The 22562-nt window shown below is 36.4% G+C and overlaps 1 protein-coding gene across 2 annotated transcripts in view; it reads left to right on the plus strand.

Moving 5' to 3' along the window:
- ACSS3 (acyl-CoA synthetase short chain family member 3) overlaps window positions 1–22562 on the plus strand; it is an 84144-nt gene that overhangs the window by 47867 nt on the left and 13715 nt on the right. For both annotated transcript variants that reach the window (XM_048934191.1, XM_048934190.1), the window contains exons 10-11: window positions 10397–10492; window positions 14032–14095. In XM_048934191.1, the coding sequence (XP_048790148.1) occupies window positions 10397–10492; window positions 14032–14095 (160 nt within the window). The remainder of the gene's footprint in view (window positions 1–10396; window positions 10493–14031; window positions 14096–22562) is intronic.

Raw genomic sequence — 22562 nt, forward strand, 5'->3', positions numbered from 1 at the left:
TCCTTCCCAGATGCAAGACTCTACACTTGCTTTTGTTAAACCTCATCTGGTTTCTTGCTGCCCAGCTCTCCAGTCTGTCCAGGTCTTACTAAATGGCAAGCGCAGCCTTCTGGTGTGTCAGCCATTCCTCCCAGCTTCGTATCATTGGCGTACTTGCTGAGGGTGAACATTATGGCACTATCCCTTCATCAAAGTTATTGATGAAGATACTGAACAAGACCGGACCCAGCACCAACCCCTGTTGAACACCGGTAGGCATAGGTCTCCAACCAAACTCTGCACTGCCAAGCACTACCATATCAGTCAGTTCTCAACCCACCCCACCATCCACTCATCTATCCCACACTTTCTCAGTTTCATTGTCAGGATGTTGTGGGAGATGGTATCAGAAGCCTTGCTGAAGCCAAGGTAGATGACATCCTCTGCTCTCTCCTCCCATCTTGGTGATGCCATCAAGAAGGCTACCAGGTTGATTGTGATTTTCCCTTGGTGAATCCATGCTGACTATTGCTGATGACCTTTTTCTCTTCCAATTGCTTGGAGATGGCATCTAGAGCAAGCTGTTCATTCCGGTGACAGAGGTGAGACTGACTGGCTTGTAGTTTCCAGGTATAGTTTCCTGGATTGTATCCTTCTATTAGAAAAACACAAGCATGCACCTTTGTGGTTTCTTTTTTTTTAAATTGCTTGGAAGCCTCTCTCCTCCTCCTGGCTGTTCTCTTCCCACTGGTCAGCACCTCTTCTGAGTTGACAGAAATTCTGTATCAAATGTGTTGTCTGATACACAATCTCATCTTTATGTCTTATGCACACTGACACTTTCTAATTTAAAATAACTAGAAACTATATATTAAGCTTTGCTGTTCCATTTTACGCCAGTTTCTCAGTGTTTATTAATCTTAATCACTTCAAATTGCCTTTCCACGTGCAGTCAGCGGGCATGCATTAATATGAATGAAACATATGTGTTCTTCTCCTTTCTAAAATTTATTTATATGGTTGAAATGATTGCAAATAGAAGAACTGTAAGGCAGTCTTTAAGTTACAGAGCTCATCCATGAACAATGTTTAGCGTGCACTGGATGGATGAAGAAGTGGGGACACCCTTAGAAGATATGTTAAGTGAGAGTAGTGCAGTCTCAAATGCCTGAAAGCGACCAGCTGTGACAGCATCTCCAGTTTATATGTGAGTGAAGATGTTACAGGTTGCTGATTGTTCTTGTTGCATGGCAACTGCTTTTTTTTTTTGCTGCTCAGGGAATAAAGCCCTCATTAGTGTACAGTAGATGACTTTTTTTTTTCTGATGATTTGAGAACAGGAATGGTAGAAGTAAGCTGCATGAATCCTGTGCATTTTGTGAGATCTAAGGCTGTCTAGTGAAGGCAGGGAGAGGAGTTTCTTAAATGTTAAACCCTGATATTAAAAAAAAAATAGCTTTGAATTTCACAGTGGTGATTTTATCTGACTTCTCCATCTTGGTAGTATTACTATGCATACAATATATTAAGATTTCCCAAAATGATCAAACAGGAAACGGTTAGCACTGAGATGTGTAATTACTTTTTATAATCTCCATGTATCTCTTAGTATTTCATCATGTTATCAGTTACAATTTTGCATTAGGAAGAAAATAAAAATCTGAAATTCATTTTTAATCTGAAAGTATATTATATTTCATTACATTTCCTGACATTTTTAGATATGCTGTCTGACATCTTCAAAACAAGACCAAAAACCCTGTCATTTTGCTATTGGCAAATTATAAAATGTGCATTACAAATTACTGTTTGGAGGCAAGGGAGCCTGATGTTTTTACAGAATGAATGCATAAATATCTGGTGCTTTGTAACTATCCTGCCAGTTCTAGATAACTAAAGTTATTTCTTCCTTTGGAAGACTTTAATAATTTTCATCATCTACCAAGCTTTAAGTAAGCTAATTAGTAAATATAGCTAACCGTTCCAGACACTTTAGATGTGCTTTGATATCTTTAGGGGACTTTTATATATATACAATACCTCACACATCACAGTTCATAAATGTGTTCTATATTTGGATTGGCAAAAAAAAAAAAAAAAAAAAGAATTGGGCAAGGAAACCTTGAGGGAGTTTTACTGTTTTGGAGGTTTGATTTTGTATTTAAATGAATGGATTGGATGTGACAATGGAATTGCCATACAAGAAATATTTGGCCTTCACAAGTGTAATATGTATTCATGGTAATAGATGCATTATGCCCACAAGTGCTTTGAAGCATTTAGAAAATACTGGAAAATTTGCTTGTTTTTCATCTGACTTGAAATTCTAAAAATAAGCCTTAAAACTCGGGCACTTCAGGCAATTCAGAAGAAAATTATAAACAAAATGGAGGTTTTTTTGAGAAACAGGCTTCAGATTTTCAAAAAGCTTTAGTTTTCTTCTGCTTCTGTACATTTGCAAGAAATGGGAGAAGTATTCTCCTTCTGGCTCACTGCACATAGCTACTGTTGTACAGGTGTTATGGTGCTTCCACAGTTAATACTAATGTGATAATTCCCAGATTGTGGAAACAATCTTGAAGCTGTCATTCTCAGCACTGTATATGTGCATATGTAATATGGGAATGCCTCCTTGTTCATTAAAAAAAAATATTTTATTTAAAGCAACATGGAATATAATACTGTATTGACTTACAAAGGTTGGGAATTGCCTCCCAGCTGAGGTGGGAGGCATTCGTCAGCACAGCTGGAGGTTGCAATCGGATATGAAGTGAAACCAAGGAGATAACTACCTACATGAACTTTGGGAAAGCTAATTGTTGCGAAAGCTCTGCTCCAGAGAAATGGCTCACTTAGTGAAAGCACTTAAATGCGTACCTGTGTTGCATTTGACATTTAAAATGTAAAGTAATATCCTAAGCTACAGATTAGACTAAACGTAGGACTGTGGGGGAGGTGGTAGTTATTTGGTAGTTATGATCCTGTTATGAATCATATGAATATGCTAGAAGACATAGCTTGGCTCTGTGTAGCTGTGTGTGTGGTATAATGAATGGTAACTGCAAAGTGCAAAGAAAAGCTTATCTCTGGCAATGTTTGCATCCCTTCTTTTAGACCACACCTAGCATACATGTGGCTGCACAGAGAGCAGTGTCACATAGAAGCTATCCTAACCATTAGGTCATCCAGTTCCATATAAAAGCAGTTTGTGCTGGAAAAAGGAAAGGTGGAATGTATAGACATGACAACAATAGAAGAATGATAACGAGACTATTTTTCAGTGATCTGCACTGATGTGAATTTGAATCAGTTCACGTCAACTCTGCAATTGATTGCCCAGTTGTGCACTTAAGTTGCAAAGTCAGCCTTCTTCATGTGTTGGATAATTAAAACAAATATGAATATGGCTGTTACATTGTGTATTCTCTCTTTTGTGTTTGCTGCCTTTCAGGGAGTAATCTCTTTTTCTATAGTGCCTGTCAAGTATGGCTGTGCTGTTGATTAAGCATCCTTGATGTTATTGTACAATAAGGAATAAAAAGAATAAAGAAAACTTCATATGGAAGTGAATAATGAACAGCAAATTGCCATAACCAGAAAAAAATGCAAGTTTTTGTGCTAGGCACTGGTTTTACTGTGAAAATTTGTGCTGGACTGTCTCTTTAATTAACAGATCTTCTAGTTTTCTTTAGTTGCCCTTCTAGAAATGGGTTAATTTCCTATTTGTGTCTTTTTTCCATGAAACTTTCTGGTATTTTATACATGATAGTTTGAGTAGAGAAAGTAAAAATTAAGCAAAGTTTTTAGGGTTCTACATACAAATCAACACAGTGGATTAACACAACTTGGATTTAATTTTACTTCTACGAGATAAACAACACTGTTGGTTTTCCACAGGGGTTACTGTTAACTTATGGAAGTGTTACCCTCTGTTTTGTAGAGTAATAGTGGTATAATCAAACATGTTTTACAACCATTCCACCACAAGGTAAGAAATTGTCCATTCTGATCAACGAAATGAATGTAATCTAAATGGCCAGCAACGTGATGGGAAGATCGTGCTTTCAGTATGGCTGTGTCTCTGAAGTTAGAGCAAAAAAGTCTTAGCTGGATTTTCCTTTCCAGGTGCTTTACTGCCTATGTACTTCACCTCAGCTTTGCTCATTCTAGTAAGACATTGGAAAAACTCCTTATGGAAAAGGATAATTATACAGGTCTTTACTTTACATATAACTTAACTTGTGTACCACACCTAAAATACAATATTTCCTGTGCATTTTGATTTAAGATAGACCCCTACTACTCACCATATTTTGACATTCTGTGTGTAGTTGATATATATTGCGATGATTCTATATGCATTTAATTCACAAGGAATAAGTTAAGAGTACAGTCAGATGGAGGAGAAATAAATTCTAATTTCTATCACAGTTTAGGAGTTTATCTGCTGCATCCATCATACTCCTCAAAATACAGTTGAAATTAAATGCAAAATGATGCACAACTGAGTTTTGAAGCTTCAGTAGCAGACAGCAAAGCCTTTCACAGTTCAAGATGACAGATCGCTGTCTTTAGTCTAACCTTGTTGTGCATGAGGTGTGAACTGAAGTTAAGTTCATGCTGTATTTCTGACTCTTGGTAAAACTGAATCAGGGTATCCTTACAGTTTACAGTTCTCCAGATTCTTCAGTTATTGTTCTTCTCCTGTGACTTTTCTCATTTCTGTTATAATTTGCTACAGTACCCAGCTAAATACGTTGGGAAAGATTAGGATTTCTATAAATAAATACAAATTTTGTCTTTAAATTCTATTTCATTTAATGGCAGTGTAACACAAAATGAGAGAGTAGGTAAAAGGAATCCAGAATTTCATTATAAAATTATCAGAAATCTGAAAAAGTAGTTTACACTAGTTTTTACTATTAGAAGGTGGTTAAAATGATTGCATATCAATGTGCATGGACAATATGGATGCATCTGTTCTGTGTACTTCTTTGTCAGTCTTACAGCTGACAGCCCAGCATCACATCACGCTTGGCTGGGATCTTTCAGCCTGTGAACATCTTTTTTTTTTTTTTTTTTTTTTTTTAATTGTTCTGGGATAAGAGTAACCTGGTGTCATCTTCTTTTAATGCTGATGACTAATTAGGATTAGATTATTTGTAGTTAAATGCCCCCAAACCTGTTTTACTTGGTACGTATGTACATGAATGCTTCATCATATCTCAAGCATTGACCTGAAGCTCTGCAGGGAATGTATCTCTTCTAGAGAAAAAAATGAAAAAAACTTCTTGGCAGTTGATGTCTTTGAGTCCCTTCAGCAGGGACTCAGCTGTACAAAGAGTATCTGAAATTCATTTCAAAGAGCAATAAGCATAAGATTGAAGTGGTGTTTGGGCTACAAGTCCTGCAGCATGGCTATCTAGAATCTGTTATGACTTAACCATGCTTGATTACAAGTTGTGAGTGAAGCCACTTACTGCTAATGAGTTGCAGACGTGGAAATTTGCTTAGATTTTACTAATGAAGAATCACCTGAGATGCTGATATTTTTGCAGAATCGGATGCTTAAGGATGAAGAACCTGGATATTTGATGATCTGCCCCTTGAGTCATGTTCCTCTCCAGTACATATTTTTATGACACATTAGGTTTGTTTTTATTATACGGAAACAGTATGGTGTGCTGTGAGGTAGATTTTAAGTGCTAGCATCTGTCTGGTAAAAATGACAAATTTGCCAGAAGAATGGCTGAAATGGCTGAAAACAGCACTGCTGCAGTAAGAATTTAGTTCATTATACGTATTGTGTTTGTTCATGTGTTGATGTATGGCAGTTGCTCCCCTTTCTTTTGTCTCCTGCTCTATAAGAGCTCCTCACCTCTTCTGCATGCTTCATCGTCTCTCTCTTGCAGCCTAACAAACCAAACCAGGTAGCCTTACGTTAGTCACTTAGTGTCGCCCAAACTCAAATGTCAGAATGCAGTGTATTTTCCCTAAGTTCATCCTCCAGAGAATAAAATCTTTCAGCAGTATGACAATATATTGTGTTTGGGAACGTGAGACACAGTTTAGGAGTTGTAATGTATCAACACCGTAAGATGTACAGGACATTTTTTACCTTGAAAGTTGTGAGTTATTTTTAAATACTGTTTTGTTTGAACTTGAATGTGCACTGCAAATGAGTAAGACAACTTTGGGCACAGAACTTAATAGCTGTACCTCTGCATCACTTGGCAGAGCTTGGCTTCTTCAAAGCAGGCATGGGGAAGATGGAACCATTATTATGAAAGAAGTCAGGTGTATCCATACAAACTTCCCTTAGTACTTGTAAGGACTCTTTGTTTTTGCATCTGCAGCACTTTGTTTAATGTAAGATTAGCTGTCAGAGACACAAATGCAACAGAAATGCCTGTATAAAACTCCATTAGCTGTCCAATATAACTCAGTAATACTGAGATCTCTTTAGGTCTTTTATGTACGTGTGGAGTGGGATAAAATGAAGAGTCACATCTTCGAAATTTAAGAGTGAATTTCTTTAGATCAGCCCCTATGCTGAAAACAAAAACGTAATGAGGAACTTGGGACACTTTAACAGCTATGATTTTAAGACCATCTCTCAGTGATTCTGTCTTTCGAATTTCAGTGAAGTGCTTTTCATTATTCTCAGAGGTAGATACATTTCCTCCATTATAATTCAAAGCAGATGTTGAATGTAGTTACACGCTAGTTGTGAAACGTTTCTCTTCTAAATAGCTGTTTCATTGTCACATTATAAGGTGTTACGCAAAAAGGAAATTGGTTTTATGGTCCAGTCCTCCTCAAAAGCCTTCTCCAGCCAGAGGATTGCTGACTTACTTGCATGGGGAGTGGAAGATTTGCTCTTTAAATGTGTGTTGAAAAGACAGATTGGAAGACAGATCAGCTGTTCTATTTGTAACACTGGAAATATGCAATTCTCTAAAGATTTTGGCACTAGAAATCTGTCAAGACACTGCACATTACTTTCAGAGAATCTGCAAGTATAAACAAGTGATGGGTATCTGTCTATTTTGAAGCCTGGTTTAAGAGGTGGGTAGAATGTAATGCTCATTTGACAAGTGTTATCCTTTTTCAGCCTCCTGCTGAATTTTACTTTCTGATCTATGTTTTGTAACTTGTGAGTTGACCCAAATTTAATTTAAACCAAAGACTTTTAAGCAGCATTGTTTATTGGAAATATTTATAAAAAAAAATAAGCACCCAGTACTTGTATTATACGTATCTGATAAGGAAGATTCCTCATCAGTAGTTATTTTTCTGTTTTCTTTTGAACAACATTGATTTTTTTTCAGCAGGGCTATCAATTCAGTTCCACTTTGAAGTCAGGCTGTTTTTTCCTTGATGAAAAACACTCTCCTGGAAAGCAGTTGCTGTTTTCTGATGGGTTTGGGAAATTGATATTTCAATCCAGCGTCCTGTTTGAAAGATACACTTTGATTTCCCAAGAAATGTACAGCACAGAGATCCATGCTATGCTTTTTTGACAGTATTCCTTGGTGCTTCTACTTTGTAAGGGAATGTTTAGCATTCAGAAACTGTGAGCCTAACACAAAGAGTGGATACTTCTGGGTTGTCTTTTCTTAATTAGTGTCTGGCCTAAACACCAACAAACCATTTTTTTTTTCTTGTGTATAGAAATACTTAATTCAGGCGTGGGAATTGAATGCACAGCAGAGAGATTAGAGCACTGGTAAATATGAAAATGATGTATTTCCACTGGTAATTGAGAAGACAATAGAAGACGTAGCAGCAATTATAAAGACCTATTGAGAAAGTTTTAGAACTTGTGATTCTTGTTTAGAATAAATGGACTTACGTGCAGTTCTATTCACTGTTTTCCAAAAAAGCAGAAGTGCAGACAGTGTACTATGACAATGATTTCCATTTAGTTCACATAGCTTTCATTAGCAGTGTACTAGAGAGCCAAGCAAATCTAAACTGATTTTCAGAAGTTTCACAGATTCTCCCTTTCTCCCCAGGGTTCTCTGATTGAGAGCTCTGCAGTTTGAAATGTTTGTCAATTCCTGAGCTGTGTTAAATCTTACTGGTTCACAGGGGTACGCTGATCCTTCTCAGCAGTGAATCTAATTATTGTGCTTTGGTTATAGAATGTCTTTCTCACCTACTCTGTTACAGTATGGTTTTTAGTTCCTGGCATACAGTATATAAAGAACGACACTTAGGAGTCTTCCTTTCCTTCTAATGCTGTCAAAAAATAAACTGGCCCCTCTACTTCATTTTCCAGTTCACTGTACACTGAGGAATATATTCTTCTTTCTTATTTCAGGAAGAGAGGAAAGAAGTTGAGGTCAACAGCTTACCCAGTACTGAGCAGAAAATAGAGCTCTGAAACAGCTGAATAAATTGTGGGTTTCTCTTCAGCATGATCATTGACTGGCTACTTTAGATCTTGCTGATGTGTCACCTCTGTAATTGCAGCTTTTTGGAAGGAAAAAAACAGGATCAGTGCTTGTGCGGGAAACGCGCATTTTGTGAAAAAATAGACCAATAGAAATGTGAAACAACCAAGTCGACTTTTTAGCCTACCTGTGTTGGCATTGAGGGTTGTTCCACAGTTGAATTTAGGCCCTAGGTTCACTATGTGACTTTAATGCTACCTATGTGATTTTCAGCTACCTACTGACAACTAACTTAAAATTACAGAAACACATGGCAGTTTTGTTCTTGTTCTTATAGGAATTGAATGGTCATTAAAGAACTTCTGAAATGGCTGAGGAATACTGTGGGAGCTGAGAAAATCCACAGCAAAAACAACTGTAGTGACCTCTAATGCAAGAGAACTGAGAATATCTTTGGCCGTGTGATCAGAGATAAATACAGAGGTCAATACAAACCCGCTTAGTTGTGCTGAAGCTTGAGCTTGATGTGGGTTATGAATTCCAGGTCAAGTGACCTGAGAGTTGCAACATCTCCAGAATTATAATGGTACATTTTTATAGTGCTGGTACCATGCTGTGTTGCTGGTAATATTTACAGCCACTTAGACACTTTTATTACCAGCTCAGAGTTGCAGAAACATTTAAAAGAAATTTCTCTATATTTTTTTCTTACAGAGAAGAGAAGGATAACAGCTGGTCTTTCTTTACACCTAAACTCTACTGTATGACTTAATTGTTCTTTATTCCTCTTTCTTTAATAACTCTTGTAGTATAACTGCATCATGTGAAATTGAGCTTTCTTAAGAGGAAAAAAAAAAAAAAAAGGTAAGTGAGAAGGGAGGGCTTTGTAGCTGCCTAACAGTGAGGATAATTAGGAAGGTGTAGGCATACCAGGGGATATTCATGCTGTGTGAGGAAGGTATTTTGTGTCATCTCTGCAGCAGGAACTGCAGACCTACTTGCCTTTTGTGGGCTCCTTGCAGGGAGCAAAGGTATGTAGTGCAAATGCTTAATTCATTTGTCTGCAGTTATGGGGATATCTTTCTAAGGTTCAAAATCTGGGAGAAATTTGTCTTCTGGCAAAAAGAAAACCACCCAGAAACACAAAACCTCTAATAGTGCTGCAGATAGTAAAACTTTCATGTTTTTAGGTGCAGGAGTAGAAGACAGCTGGACTATGATCACAAAGTCTTGCAGCAGTTTGATTCCTCTTCCTTAGAGTATTCCTTTCAGTATGCCTTTGTTTTGGCAGCATGTGAAATTTATGTCTGACTTCTGTACCTTTTTTTTTTTTTTTTTTTTTTTTTTGAACCTTTTCATTATTTGAAGTAGTTCTCATCAAGAAATTCTAACGGTAGTTTCAGGAGGTAGGTATAAGGGAGGTATTTCTGACTTACCTGAATTATTTACTTTTCTGTGAGGGGCCACCTTTTCTGTGATCATCTTAACCAATACTGTTTTGGAGATTCTGCATAACCTTCCAGACCTGAGAATTGATAGAATTTTTCAATTCCACAATAGAACAACCAATACTTTGATATTGCCCTACAGTGATAAGATAATCAACCAAGAATTGGTTCTTGTTGTTTCTTGAATACAACACTGATTAGTGAAATAGCCACTGAAATGCATCTATCACACACAGTGTTTATCATGGCTTTGCTGTAGGCAGTTTCCTACTGATGTGGTGTAAACATAGCAGAATAAGCCACAGGTGTAATGCAAACATAAAGATGTTAATTCTGAATTTTCTACTGTGTAATGCAAAAACTTCCCATGTGAAGAATGCAAATTTCTGTGATGAATTTATATTTGCTATATAACACATACAAATATTCTGAACTCTCTCATTGCTTGTCTGGCATTTAATTATTATTATTTTTTAATTGTTATATGCTGAACTTAAAAAATTTAGAAGCAATAGTTACTAAATAATAGTAAGAGAAATTTTGCCTAACATACTTATTTTCTTTTAACAGAATCTGGTTCTCCAATAACTGCTTCTTGTGTTGGTTTGGGGAACTCTACAACGCCTCCACCCGGACAGGCAGGAAAACCAGTGCCAGGATACAATGGTAAGGTTGCTAGAAAACCATATTGCTTATGTGCAATTTAAGTGCACTTCAGTTTTTAGACCTCGTAGGGAAAGCATTTTGCTAACAGGTTTTCCTCTCTTGTAACAAGAAGCTCTGTTTTTTTTTTGTCTTGTGAAATGTGACTGTACGTAACAAATTCAGAGTAATTATCAAAATTGTTGATCAGCTACTTGTACTATTATTATGCAAAAGGGATAGCATGCATTTCTAAACTGGATGTAACAAAGATACGTAAAGAATACTGTGCTTTAAGGCTTTGTCTACAATTGCACTAATTAAATGAGAAGCAGCAGTAAAATGTATTGGCATGTTGGGAAGAAGAATGTTAGTAATAACCATCAGCAGAAGAGGAAATAAGTAGACAAATAATTGCTTTAACTTGCACTTTGAGTGTTCTCTCACATCTATATTATCTATTTTCAGAGCCTAAATAGTTTTGTTTTGGGAGATGTACATCAAATAATCACGTCTCGGAGACTCACTTATTATTATTTTCTTTTGATGCCACTATTTCATATGAGGAGTATCCTGAAGTGCATAAAGAGAATTCTTAGTGTAACATCAATGCCTTCCACTGATATGTCACTAGTGAACTAACAAGCAGCTTGTAAAATTTTCTGTTGGAAAAATGAATTTTCCTATTAACCTGTTTAATTCCTTTTTTTTTCTTCTTTTTAAATCAAAGCCAGTATGCTGCCTGTATGTGCAGATGTGAACTCATTTTTGAGAGGTGCTCAACGCAGTATCTTCTAGTAGTTGTGCAGCGTATTTATTTCCAGCTGGGAGAAATTGCAGGCTATGAACAAACATTAAAAGCAAGAGCATTGTCGGGAAGCTATTTGTATGTAGAGAATGTGGTTACAGGATTAAGAATGCAAAAATACTTTCATACCTGGGAATTCTGATGTTAACACAAATTTCAAGAGTTCTTTGAAGTCCAAAAAGTAATTAAATTTTTTAAAGATCAAATTATCTTCCAGAAAGATTCTCACATCCTTGGGCAGAAAAATCCTTGCTCTTTTTGATTCTAATAGATACAGATTGGAATGAACATTTAAGAAAATAACCACTTTCAGCAGATCTATGTTTTGGCATTTACAGCATGAAGACAAACTATAGGTTAAAAACAGCATTAAAACAAAGCCATAAATTTAGGGAAGAGTGAAAGAATGTAATTGCATTACACACGCTAGAAAAAATATTGTGCCAAACAAATCTGTGAGGAGCAAGAACATAAAAATGATTTGTGTATTTTTGAAACGTGGCATCAAATGTAAATAAGTAATTCCTTTGCACAGAACAGAGGAAATACCTTAAAACATGCAATAAAAAGGAACAAAAAAAAAAAATCAAGTGAATACTGAAATTCATTGAAGTTTTAGGATAGAACTGTACCATTTTCAGTCTTTGGTTTGAAGCCAGTAATGCTCAGTAATGCAGCCATTCATGAAATAGTGAATCTTGGAATTACTGTGCACTGACTGCTGTCACCCAGGTCTGCTCTGAGGTTATTTTGGCTGTTGTTACTGTATCAATGAGAAGGGTTCTCTGTGCCATGTAGAAGATTTCGTATTCTTGGAATGTATGCGTAATTTGTAGTGATTTTTGGATGTTAATAGCATTTTATTTATGCTATGACGTATGCAGAAAGCTACAAATCTACCTCTTTTCTTTCGAAATACAGCCAAAATCTTTCAAAGCAGCATTTATAATTTCAAAGTGTAATGGTGCAAATGCATTTAAATGCGAATGGAGATACCATAATAATTTCTAGCACTTTTGCTTTAAATCTGACATTGAGTTGTACTTACTCTTTGGTCTACTTCTACCTTTTTCAGATAATTTCATAGCACTGTTCACAAACTGAAGCAAGTCTCACATTGTGAAGCATTAAGTCTGTTATTCAGTTATTCAGTAATAAAGTAGTAAACAGTGTAGCATCCACTTTCCCCAGATTTTAGTACATTGAAATGCATTTTACCAAGAAGGGGAATAAATACCGGAATTCCTACCCTCATAAAATAAACTCTTTACATCTTACTTTGATATAATAAAAATAGGAAAATAAGCTGATGGGGAGCACTGAAAGATACAGGGTGTGTATCACTCTATTCTGAGTCTAAATTCTCAAAATGTAACATTTCCATGTTCTCGTGGCGTCTAAAAAGATGTAAGAAAGAAAAAAAATGTTTAAAGATTGGAAGTGGATTTTATTTACAACAGTCTGCTGTTTTTCATTGGAGTGTTTTTTATATTTCCATTCATGCTTTTGATCTCCTACCCCTGTTTCTCCTTCCAGCTCACTGAGCTGAAGAACTGACTGACTTGCCTGTCTACTGAGCCCTTGTTTTCAAAGGGCTCTTCAATTACTTAAAAAACACCATCCTCTGAAGGAGTGGCTTCAGACAGATACAGAGCAATTACAGATGTTTGGCTTTCTATGGACAGACAGATAACGATATGATATAACTCATAAAACTCTTAGCAAGGTTTTACTCAGAAGTCTGTCATCCTCTCTTCCTCGTTTGCTCTTTAACTTCTTAGTACAGAATGTAAGATTATTTGTATTAATTTAATTCCAGCTGAACGTAGCTTTATTTGCTTGGGCAGGCTTCAAAAAGCATTTTTTAAATCCATGTCAGCCCAATCTGTCAAAAACATTCCTCTCTGTTTTTCCATAGTTTAGTCATTTTGCTTTAATTCCACTCATCTAGGCCAAGTTAATACTCTAGTTAAGCAATACCATAGCCGATCTACCGTTCCTTCCTTATGCCTGTGCCTTCAGATAGAATGGGTGGTTATGATGGATTTTCCCAGATGACTGCACTGAGGAGGCTATTTCAGGTGTTTTTCCCCAGAAAACTACATCCTCCATACCAAGATATGATCTGAAGGTGATGGGTCAGTGTCATCCAGGAAAGTCTTCTGTTCCAAGGTCTGGATTTTCTGGTGTTCTCTAGTGTTACCCTGCTGTGTGGCTTTGGATTATTCCCAAGTTATTTTATTTCTTTGTGCTAGGCTGGAGTAACCCTTGTTGGTGGGGAGCATCTTTCAGAGCCTCCTGAGAGCCTCTGAAAAGCAGGCACATTTATTTATTGCTAATAACATTTCTTGCATTTGCTAGATGAACCCCCAGTAATCTTAGTTATTTCTTACTTGTCTTATCTGAACCCTTTTTGCTCATATTTTTCATGCATCTGAAGGATACTTCATTATATGCAAGCTTGGATTTTTCAGTATGAAGGCTCCTTTTACTTTCAGTTCTGTATTTCTCCCTTTTTGACTTTGTTCTCTGTCTACTCCCAGAACACAAGTATTGTTTAAAGCTTCTTGTACTTAAGGCTGAATGTTAATAATGTTATGAGGTCATCCAGTATAGTACTCCCAAATTACTTAATACCTTTCGTTGCTTGGTGTATTATTGTTCTCAAGTGTGACATAAGTTGATATTCATAATGAAAAACTCTTTCCTCCACCTAACTTAACAGGAGTTGTCTTTCCATATTACTGTTTTACAGTGATGATTCTGGATGAAAATAAGGATCCAGTGAAGGCGAAGACTTTAGGAAATATTGTGGTAAAGTAAGCAAAGTATCTTACAGTTAAGAGGATGAGGTGAGGTGGTTGTCTTTTGACCAAAATTCATATATTCAACAATAACTGATGTTTTAAGAATTGAAAATAGGTCAGTCTCTAATGTTAATTGCAAACTGCTGGAATGTTTAGTGTTAATTAATCTTGAAAAACTACGGATGAAATTATGTAGGTGAATGAGAGTGCTTTCTGGGGTTTTGTTTTTCTTAAATTACAGCAAAGTTATCCATTTTCTTAATTGCCAGACTGCTGGCACAGGATTAAGCATTGTTGTGGTGAGCACAGTATTAAATTAATTATTCCCTATGCTTCTTCATCTTTCAGTTTAGGGAAATAATAGAGCAGTTGAGATTCACGTGCTTTGGTGTACCGGTGTGATACTACCTGCCCTTTCACTGCCTCTTAATCCCCAGTGATGTGTGTTCTTAAAGAGAGAAGACGTTTCCTGATCTTTGTAAAAAGAGCAAGATGTCTCTGAGAGTACTTTGCATGGAACAGGCAGTTCTGCTGTGGCAGCATTTGGACAGAATACATATAGGGAAAGATTCCAGCAAAAAACAAGGAGGAGAAAAAAAAATTAACCCCCCCCCAAAAAAAAAAAACAAAACAGCCAACAAATCTTTAGATACATCAGCTAGTCATTTTTTTTTTTTCAATGCAATTTACCAGAATCTTGTCAGATGAGTTGCATAAGATTTTTTTGAAGCACAACTTTTGTAGGACGTTTTCTTAGATATGGGAGCCTCTGTTTAATAATGCTGTGAACATCAGTTACATTTTGCTTATTTTCTGCAGTCTCCCTGTTTCCAGAACCTTTCCATACATCTTTAAGACTCAAAAGGTTATTGCTTTCCGTAGCATGTGCCAGCTGTGTATTCTAGATGTTTCACTTGTGTTTAAGCAAATGGGGTTTTCCTCAAGTAGATAGCTGCAGTGTGATTAACATGTTAGCTCTGGCCTTCTCTGTTTTCACTCACAGAAAATATTTAGGTTCTGAAAATACGTAACTGCCGGCAAATACAACTTCCAGTAGAAATACATTAATCAGCTTCTGTTCTGGTAAAATTAAGGGGAGTGGTGGTGACTCACATTCTTCATACTTGCTTAGATGAATGGAAGGAAGTAAAAAGATAAGCATTAAATCTCAGGGAACTGAAGGTTTTCAGAAACCAAAAACAGCGAGACAGGTGTACCGATTCTGATGAGTGGTTAAGGAGAGAACTTCAGTGAGGGTTGAGGCAATAGGCAGGTGATCTGGAGATGAGATGCACGTATACTGCAAGCACTGGAGCATGCTGTAGAAGCACAGCACTGAATATACAGGCTTTTTCGCTGCATGGTGCTTGCTTGGGAGTCTGAGTTTCTAAACTGAAGAGTTTGCTCGGACGTATTGCTGTCTAATGTAACTAGACTTGGGTGGAGACTGAGGTATAGTGTCACAGGAGGTTGTTGTACTGCATGACACAGATGTCATGCTTTTTCAGGTGGAATTTCAGGTGAATTCAGGAAATCAGGTGATTTTCAGGTGGAAGTCTATGCCCTGTCTAACTTTGAGCACTTTAGGCCTAGCCACCAGGACTCACAGACGTATGTTGAAGTGCACTTTCCTGAATCAGCAGACTTAGATTTAGACATCATTTTTCTGTGACACCCATAAGATTGTGCATTCATTCCACTGTGGAGTATGAATAATTTAAATTGCTCAAGCCTTTAATAAACTGTGCTTTGCAGTGTCACTAAAGTAGGTCAGAGTGAAAGGCTATCTTCTGAAGCTCTTGTCTCTTTAGTGCCTTACTATTGCCGTCATAAAACTTAGGTTTTGTAATCATTGGATGCAGAAGGATATTTTAAAAGAAAGACATGTCACAAGCATTTAACTAGGATGGAATAAATAAACTTCCAGATGTGCTTAAGTTTCTCTGCTGACACAGAGCTTAGCTACCTAAAGCTAAGTGAAATGAATTCCATCCTTAGCAGCTCTCTGCTAAACAAGCTGAATTACATCTGCAAACAGGTAGATACCATTTCTGAGTTGTAACTTGGTATTTACATGCCTGTCAGAAGGGGATATTGCCACATGAGGAGATCCTGTTGGGGCTATTGCCAAACTCTTGAAGACGAGATTTATCTTCCCTGACACTGCCCCATATTTAAACTTTTTTTCTTAAGGGATTAAAAATATGTTTATGATTGATTTTTTTTTTATTTTATTTTTTTATTTTATTTTGTCTTTCTTGGCGTGGTTTTTGCTGCAGCCACACAAATCAATAGGGTAGTAGTGAGGAAATTTTTCTTCCTTCTTTTTTTTTTTTGTTTTGTTGTTTTGCTTTTGTTATACAATGTATTATTTAAGGTAGGTACAGGGTAGCTATTATATATCCTTATTTGTTGTAATAGCCATTCTGAAATAAGAGGAAGAGTAAGGGAGAAATTACACTATTTAAAAAAAAAAAGATATGAAAACAGTTTTAGTAGGTTAATTGTCATCCTTCTTTCTGTTCCAGTGTTTTTTCTGACACTTTTTCAAGATAGTAGGACCTCCTAAAATTCATTCTTCAACTTAACTGTTAAAAAAAAAAAATAAATAAACAAAAACAAGGCAATGTGCTGAGAAGCTCTAGGAGACCGATTCTGGATGTTTTATCACTTGCAACATTTGAACCTCCAGTCTGTTAACAGAAGTTGGCTTTAGAGTATTATGGTATGCAGCATGTTAATATTTTGTTCCAGGTTTCATTCTAATAAGTGACAATTTCCTCCAGTGTTTAATCATAAGAATCTGTGGTTGTTAGGTTAATCACAACACATTTTCTATCTTCTGCTGCATCTAGCTGAATTATTGTTTAGCATTAAAAACTTTTTTTTTCTTTTTTCTTTTTTTTTTTTTTATATTAGGGTTAATTTTCATAAAGCCCTCCTGCAAAAGAAGCCTTTCTGCATTTCTTCAGCAGACCAATATTCACACTTAGAACAGTGGGGATGATCCTTGTTTCTAGAAGGTTTTGCTTCTCACCTCAGGGTCCTCCCCATGTGTCCTGAAGACAGTTGGGGAGTCAGGCTAGTTTTGGCTATTCCTCTGTCACATACTCAGCAGCAAAATACAGTTCACTGCTTTAGAAAGAAACAGGCTTGTACAAGTGTTTGCTTTATCTACAGCATACATGAGCTGAGAAAATATTCTTCAGTATTTCTTGGAGAAGAGTATGATCACACAGTGCCTACAGCACAAGCTGTGCAAAAGTGGTATGATGCAGATCTTGGTTATTTTTAGCCCAGTGTAACTGCTGGTAAGGACCGTTGGGGGCTGCCTGAAGCCTGCAGTGCTTGTAAGTATAGTATTTAAAATGTCTGTTCTTGCAGTGAAGTCTTAAAAATATATCCTGCAAGAGTCAAATAGTTTAGAAAGATCATTCTTATTACTCTGTCTCCCTGCTCCAGGTATATTACCTTCTTTACTCATACTTACCTCATATAATCATCATCTGTGTGCCCTTTGGAGAGATTTTTTACTGACAAGAATGTGCATAGAAGCTAATTTACCTGGACAGTGCAATAACATTTTGACTTCACAGTTCTTCCAGGATAACGTAATCAAATGCAGTATCATAAAATTTATGATGAAAGGAGAAGAGAAAATGAAGACAACTGCAGCTTATGAAGATGGTTTTGTATAAAGTGATTTTAAATGTACATTTTGAGCTAGAATCTCTGAACATGAAGGGTAGTTAACTTAGAACTTATTCTGAAGTGAAAATGATAGCAACGGTTCTGTATCCTTTATTAAGACCAGTCTGATTTAGTGGCCCAGTGCTGCTTGTGTTGTTTGGACCTGCCTATACTTAATACACGCCTGAAAAAATGTGTTTGTGTATGTTCATACGTGCAATTATGATAAGCAGTGAGAATTTTCCATGTTGTCTGTGTTTGTAAGGAATGTTAGCATGAAGAAATGCCATTCAAATTCTAGTGCCTTGGGAAGCTCTTTTACATTATGAGGATCATAAACTCATTATGTTTATTTAATGAGACAGTTGTCAGCATTGTCTCATTAGCTAACATTATGTTCATCCACAACTGGAAGAGCCATTTGCCATAAAATGATTCTATCCTGAATGTAATGTCTATTAGCAAATTTTCCTCTAGATCCTTTCAGGAGTGCCTGTACATCTTACGCTTCCTCTAGTGTTTGTGTAGTTAGTTTTGTGCCACTACAACAGAGTTTTTTGCAGTACATATTTTAAAAAGCAGCTTCACCATTCTTCACAGAAACAGATAAGAATTTCTGTTCCGTATTCACACAGATGAGAGACACTGTGCTTGCATTGTGCAGTAATTCTGAAGTGATTTTTCAAGAATTTAGGATTGGTGGAGAAAGAGAAAAGACAACGATAATGTTCTGTCAGAGGTTGCACTGATTCTAGTGATGATCCACCCCACTATATACAATCACACAAAAGCTGTAGGAGGGTAAAACATTGACAAGGTTTTGTAAAGGATAGGTAAATGTACAGCTTTGTATAATTTTAGATTTTGTGTTGGCTGGATAGAAATAAGGCAAATACCATAAAGATTTTATTCTGTAATGAAAAGATGTTCAGAAGTAGGCAACCCATTCACAGTTTCACAGTTTGTGGCACTGTGTTCAAGCTTTATACAGTGTTTGCAGAGCAAACAGTTAGATGTTCAGTAAAAAGCTTACTCATTTAATACTTCTCATAATGCATTTTAAAAAAATCAATATGGCTGTGGAAGTGTGTTACAGCAACAAGCAGCCTGAAGCCAGGAATGCAGTCATTAAGATACACAATAGAAATGTGTTAACCAAAAGAGTTTAAAGGAAAGGATAGAGAAAGGAAGAACATGTAATCTTTCACAGGACACTGGGTCTCAGTACACTAAGAAGAATAAAAATTAAAGAAAATGAAGAAGAACCTTTTAATGCTTGATGGGGAACAGCTCAGTGTTCTAGCATGGGATAAGCCCATGGAAAAGGCTACACATCTTGCTTGTGCTGTGCCCCACTCCAAGAAGACAAGGAGGACAGGAAGCAATGGCAGTGTTTTTAGATAGTGAAATTCCATCCTAAATGAAGAGAGAGAGAGAGAGAGAGAGAGAGAGAGAGAGAGAGAGAGAAGACGTTAGCTGAGAGAACAGATACTTTTATCATTAAATTTGATCTAATGATAAAAAATGATGCTCATTATTCTGAAGTTTCTTTATATGGATGTAGTAATCCTCCAAATTGAAATATTTTAACAGACTGAGGAACATTTATCTTCCTCATAAATGACTGTGCTGGAGTGTCTGAAGATTATTAAGCAGTACCTCCGCAATACCCCCATTGGTTATCATTTTGTTTTGTTTTATTGATATACTCTACTATTTTGGAAATAGTTTTCCTATTGATTTTTTCATATAAGATACTTAATTATTACTTAAAGTAGCAGAAAATTAAAGACAGTGTGGAAGAGAGTGTATTCCAGACCTGTTGTGTGGCTGCCCTCAAGGAAGGCTGCTGCAGAGAGAGAAGTGTTTCTTGTAAAAAAAGTGTAAAGAAAGAGCGTCATCCTACAAAGACCCCTTCAGTACATTTTTGTAACTAACAGCCATACACCTAAGAATGGTTTGCTATATTTTAAAATGAAGGACTGTACTCTAGAAAGCAAAAACTTTCTAATTAGGTGCTTGTGTTAGAGTGGATTTATCTCTGGATACGGAAGTCTTTGAAGGAAGGTAGGTGGTAGTGGACAAAGCAGGCATTGTGATCCTTTGTTATTCAGGGGCTAATGTGACATTAGTAAAATAACGCATTATTTTGCAGTCCTGGTTCTGATGTCTGTATTGTAAAAGACGGCTGAGAAACTGGGTTTTAGAAAAGATGTGAATGAGACTGGTGGAGAGCTTGGCTGAAAGAAATTTGCAGTTTAACTTATGGAGCTTACTTGAATATAATTTATCCAAGATCTCTCTTCCAGCTCACCACATGTTTTTTTTCTCAGCTTTGTCTTTTCCTTTTACACTTTCAATGTGGGAACATTTCTCCAAAATTGAGTTGAATACCTGTGGGCAACATTCAAACTTTTTTTTAACTCTTTCCAGGCACTTCAATAATTTTTGTAATGTTCTTCCTTTTGCTCACTAACTTGTAGGGTTTTTTTCGTCCTAAATCCACACTGAAACCAACTACTATCTCTGACTCTTTTCAGCTAAGGGAGTATTTTATGCAGACTGGTAAATAAATGTTCAGGATCCTCTTTTCTTTTACCCCTTCTCCACCTGTGTTCCAGTATTGTTGCTCCTTGTATCTGAAAAAGCTTCAAGATTGGAGAGGGTTTTCAAACACAGAATCAAGGATTTTTTTGAAAGAGTAACGTTTACACACAGCATTACATAAATGCTGAGTAATAATATAGCTGCCAGTCAAGATGACTTAGCTCCATTCACAGGCTGAATTCTTGTGACAATGGCATACAGTTGCTTTGACTGGCTGTAATGAACAGCCTGTATCTGCCATTGTCTACCATAAAATAAAGGGATGTATTTTTTCCAAAAACTTCCAGCAAGGTAGTGTCTTTAATAGTTTTGACTTCCATTTGTACTTTTCAGAATCTGTTTTTTTTTTTTCTCTTTAAAGGAACTTTTGAGTGCTGTCAGTAATTTTTTTTTCTTTTCCCACCAACAAAAAGTCTTGCAATGTTTAGTCAAGTGGCATCCTGAAATGATGGGACACACACAGCCAGTTGTTTCTGGGCTAAGTTAGAGGTGGGTTCTTCTGTGCAAGGTCAGCCAATGTTGTATGAAAAGCAAATGAGCTGTGAAGCAATGCTTAAAAAGCATGCAAGCTCGTGTTATGGGCCCATTGCTGAGGAATTATTTTGCCTGAAAGATGGACACATACAAGATGGCATTTGGGTTTTGCATAGGAGATGGAATGCAGTCTGAACTACAAATAGTGTTTTATAAAAAGCAATGAAGGAGCATTTTCGGATTTTGTGTTTTGTGCTGTATTTTGTACTGTAAAGATACCCGTGGTAGTCTGTATTTTACTTTCCCTGCTTCTCAGCAATATGCACTCTGGATGCACTATTCATTGCAGTTTTACTTAATACAAACCAACCAAGCAGTGGTGATGGGAGCAGGGATTCTATTTTTGGTGGTATATTTCCACTTCTTGGTTTGGATTTCAGAATGGTTGTAATTATGGAAAACAAAATGTTTTTTTCTCATTTCACCATTAAAATTGTTTCTTCTGTTGAATGAATACCAACTGAAAACCACAGAGTAGAGCTGTGGAGAAATTAAGGATTTTGTCAACATGAATTATCATTTCTCTCTTATCAGAGGGCTGTTTCAGACTTAAATAAATTGAAAGTTCAAAATTTGCAATGACTGAAGCTTCTAAGAATTGCTATGATATCAACAACCAGGCAACAACTGTTGTAATTATCATTCTCTAATGGATGTTTTGGAATGTGAACAAGAGATTTTTTATTTTAAACTCAACAAACATCACTTTTCTATTTATTTATTTATTTATTTATTTATTTATTTATTTATTTATTTATTTATTTGAGGCACATACTCTGTCATGTTTATGTATTGCAAGGATGCTTAAGGTAGGCTAGTGTGTTTCTACTAGATGGGCAGAAGCCAACCTGCCCTCCTGAAACCATGGTGCCTAACTGGGAAGTATCTGGCTTGTTTAGCCTTGCCTTAACTGTACTGTTAGGGAATGTGACTTAAAATAGCCAGAATTCTCAGAGATAATAGTAGTACTTACAGTAGTATATTCTATTATGTTACTTAAATTGAATTAAACATAAGATTCCTGTGATTGTAAAAGTCATGAATTTGAATCATTGTTATGTGATGTGGCTTTTTCAGTGTAGTCTATATTATTTGTGTCTTTCTTAGGTAGGAATATGTAAAACTTACAAAAAATATTTTTACAGTTGTAATGTTAGAATTGCATCTAACTGAGCTGGAAGCACCTGTTCTGTAACCTGAACATCACAGAAGGCTTGTCAGGGTATCAGTATTTCTGCTGTACTGAGGAGTGCTTCACTGCTGGAGAATGTTGCCTTTTGGGGTCATAGAGGCACTATCAGAGTGAAAAATAAAATATTTCTGGATAAAGATTTGCTTGTTAGGAATGCAGGCATATGCATTTTCTAGAAGGCATTTAGAATTTTACCTGTATAAATAGTTTGCTGGCATGATCATGCTAATGCTAGGGTTAAGCTTTATAAAATTTGTGAATGTTGTATGTCTGAATAGGAATCTATTAGGATTAAACACAGTTTACTTGAACTGCCAATAAAAGCTTTAAAGGAAAAAAATGACCACTCCTTCATTTTCTGAGACTTCTGTATCTTCTCCATCTGGCAGACAGCAATGTGAAATGTTCTGTCTTTTGTCATGCCCCTACCCTTGACTGAAGAGTGGATATATAGTA

The sequence above is a fragment of the Lagopus muta genome, chromosome 1, assembly GCF_023343835.1.
Source record: "Lagopus muta isolate bLagMut1 chromosome 1, bLagMut1 primary, whole genome shotgun sequence".
Taxonomy (NCBI): Eukaryota; Metazoa; Chordata; class Aves; order Galliformes; family Phasianidae; genus Lagopus; species Lagopus muta.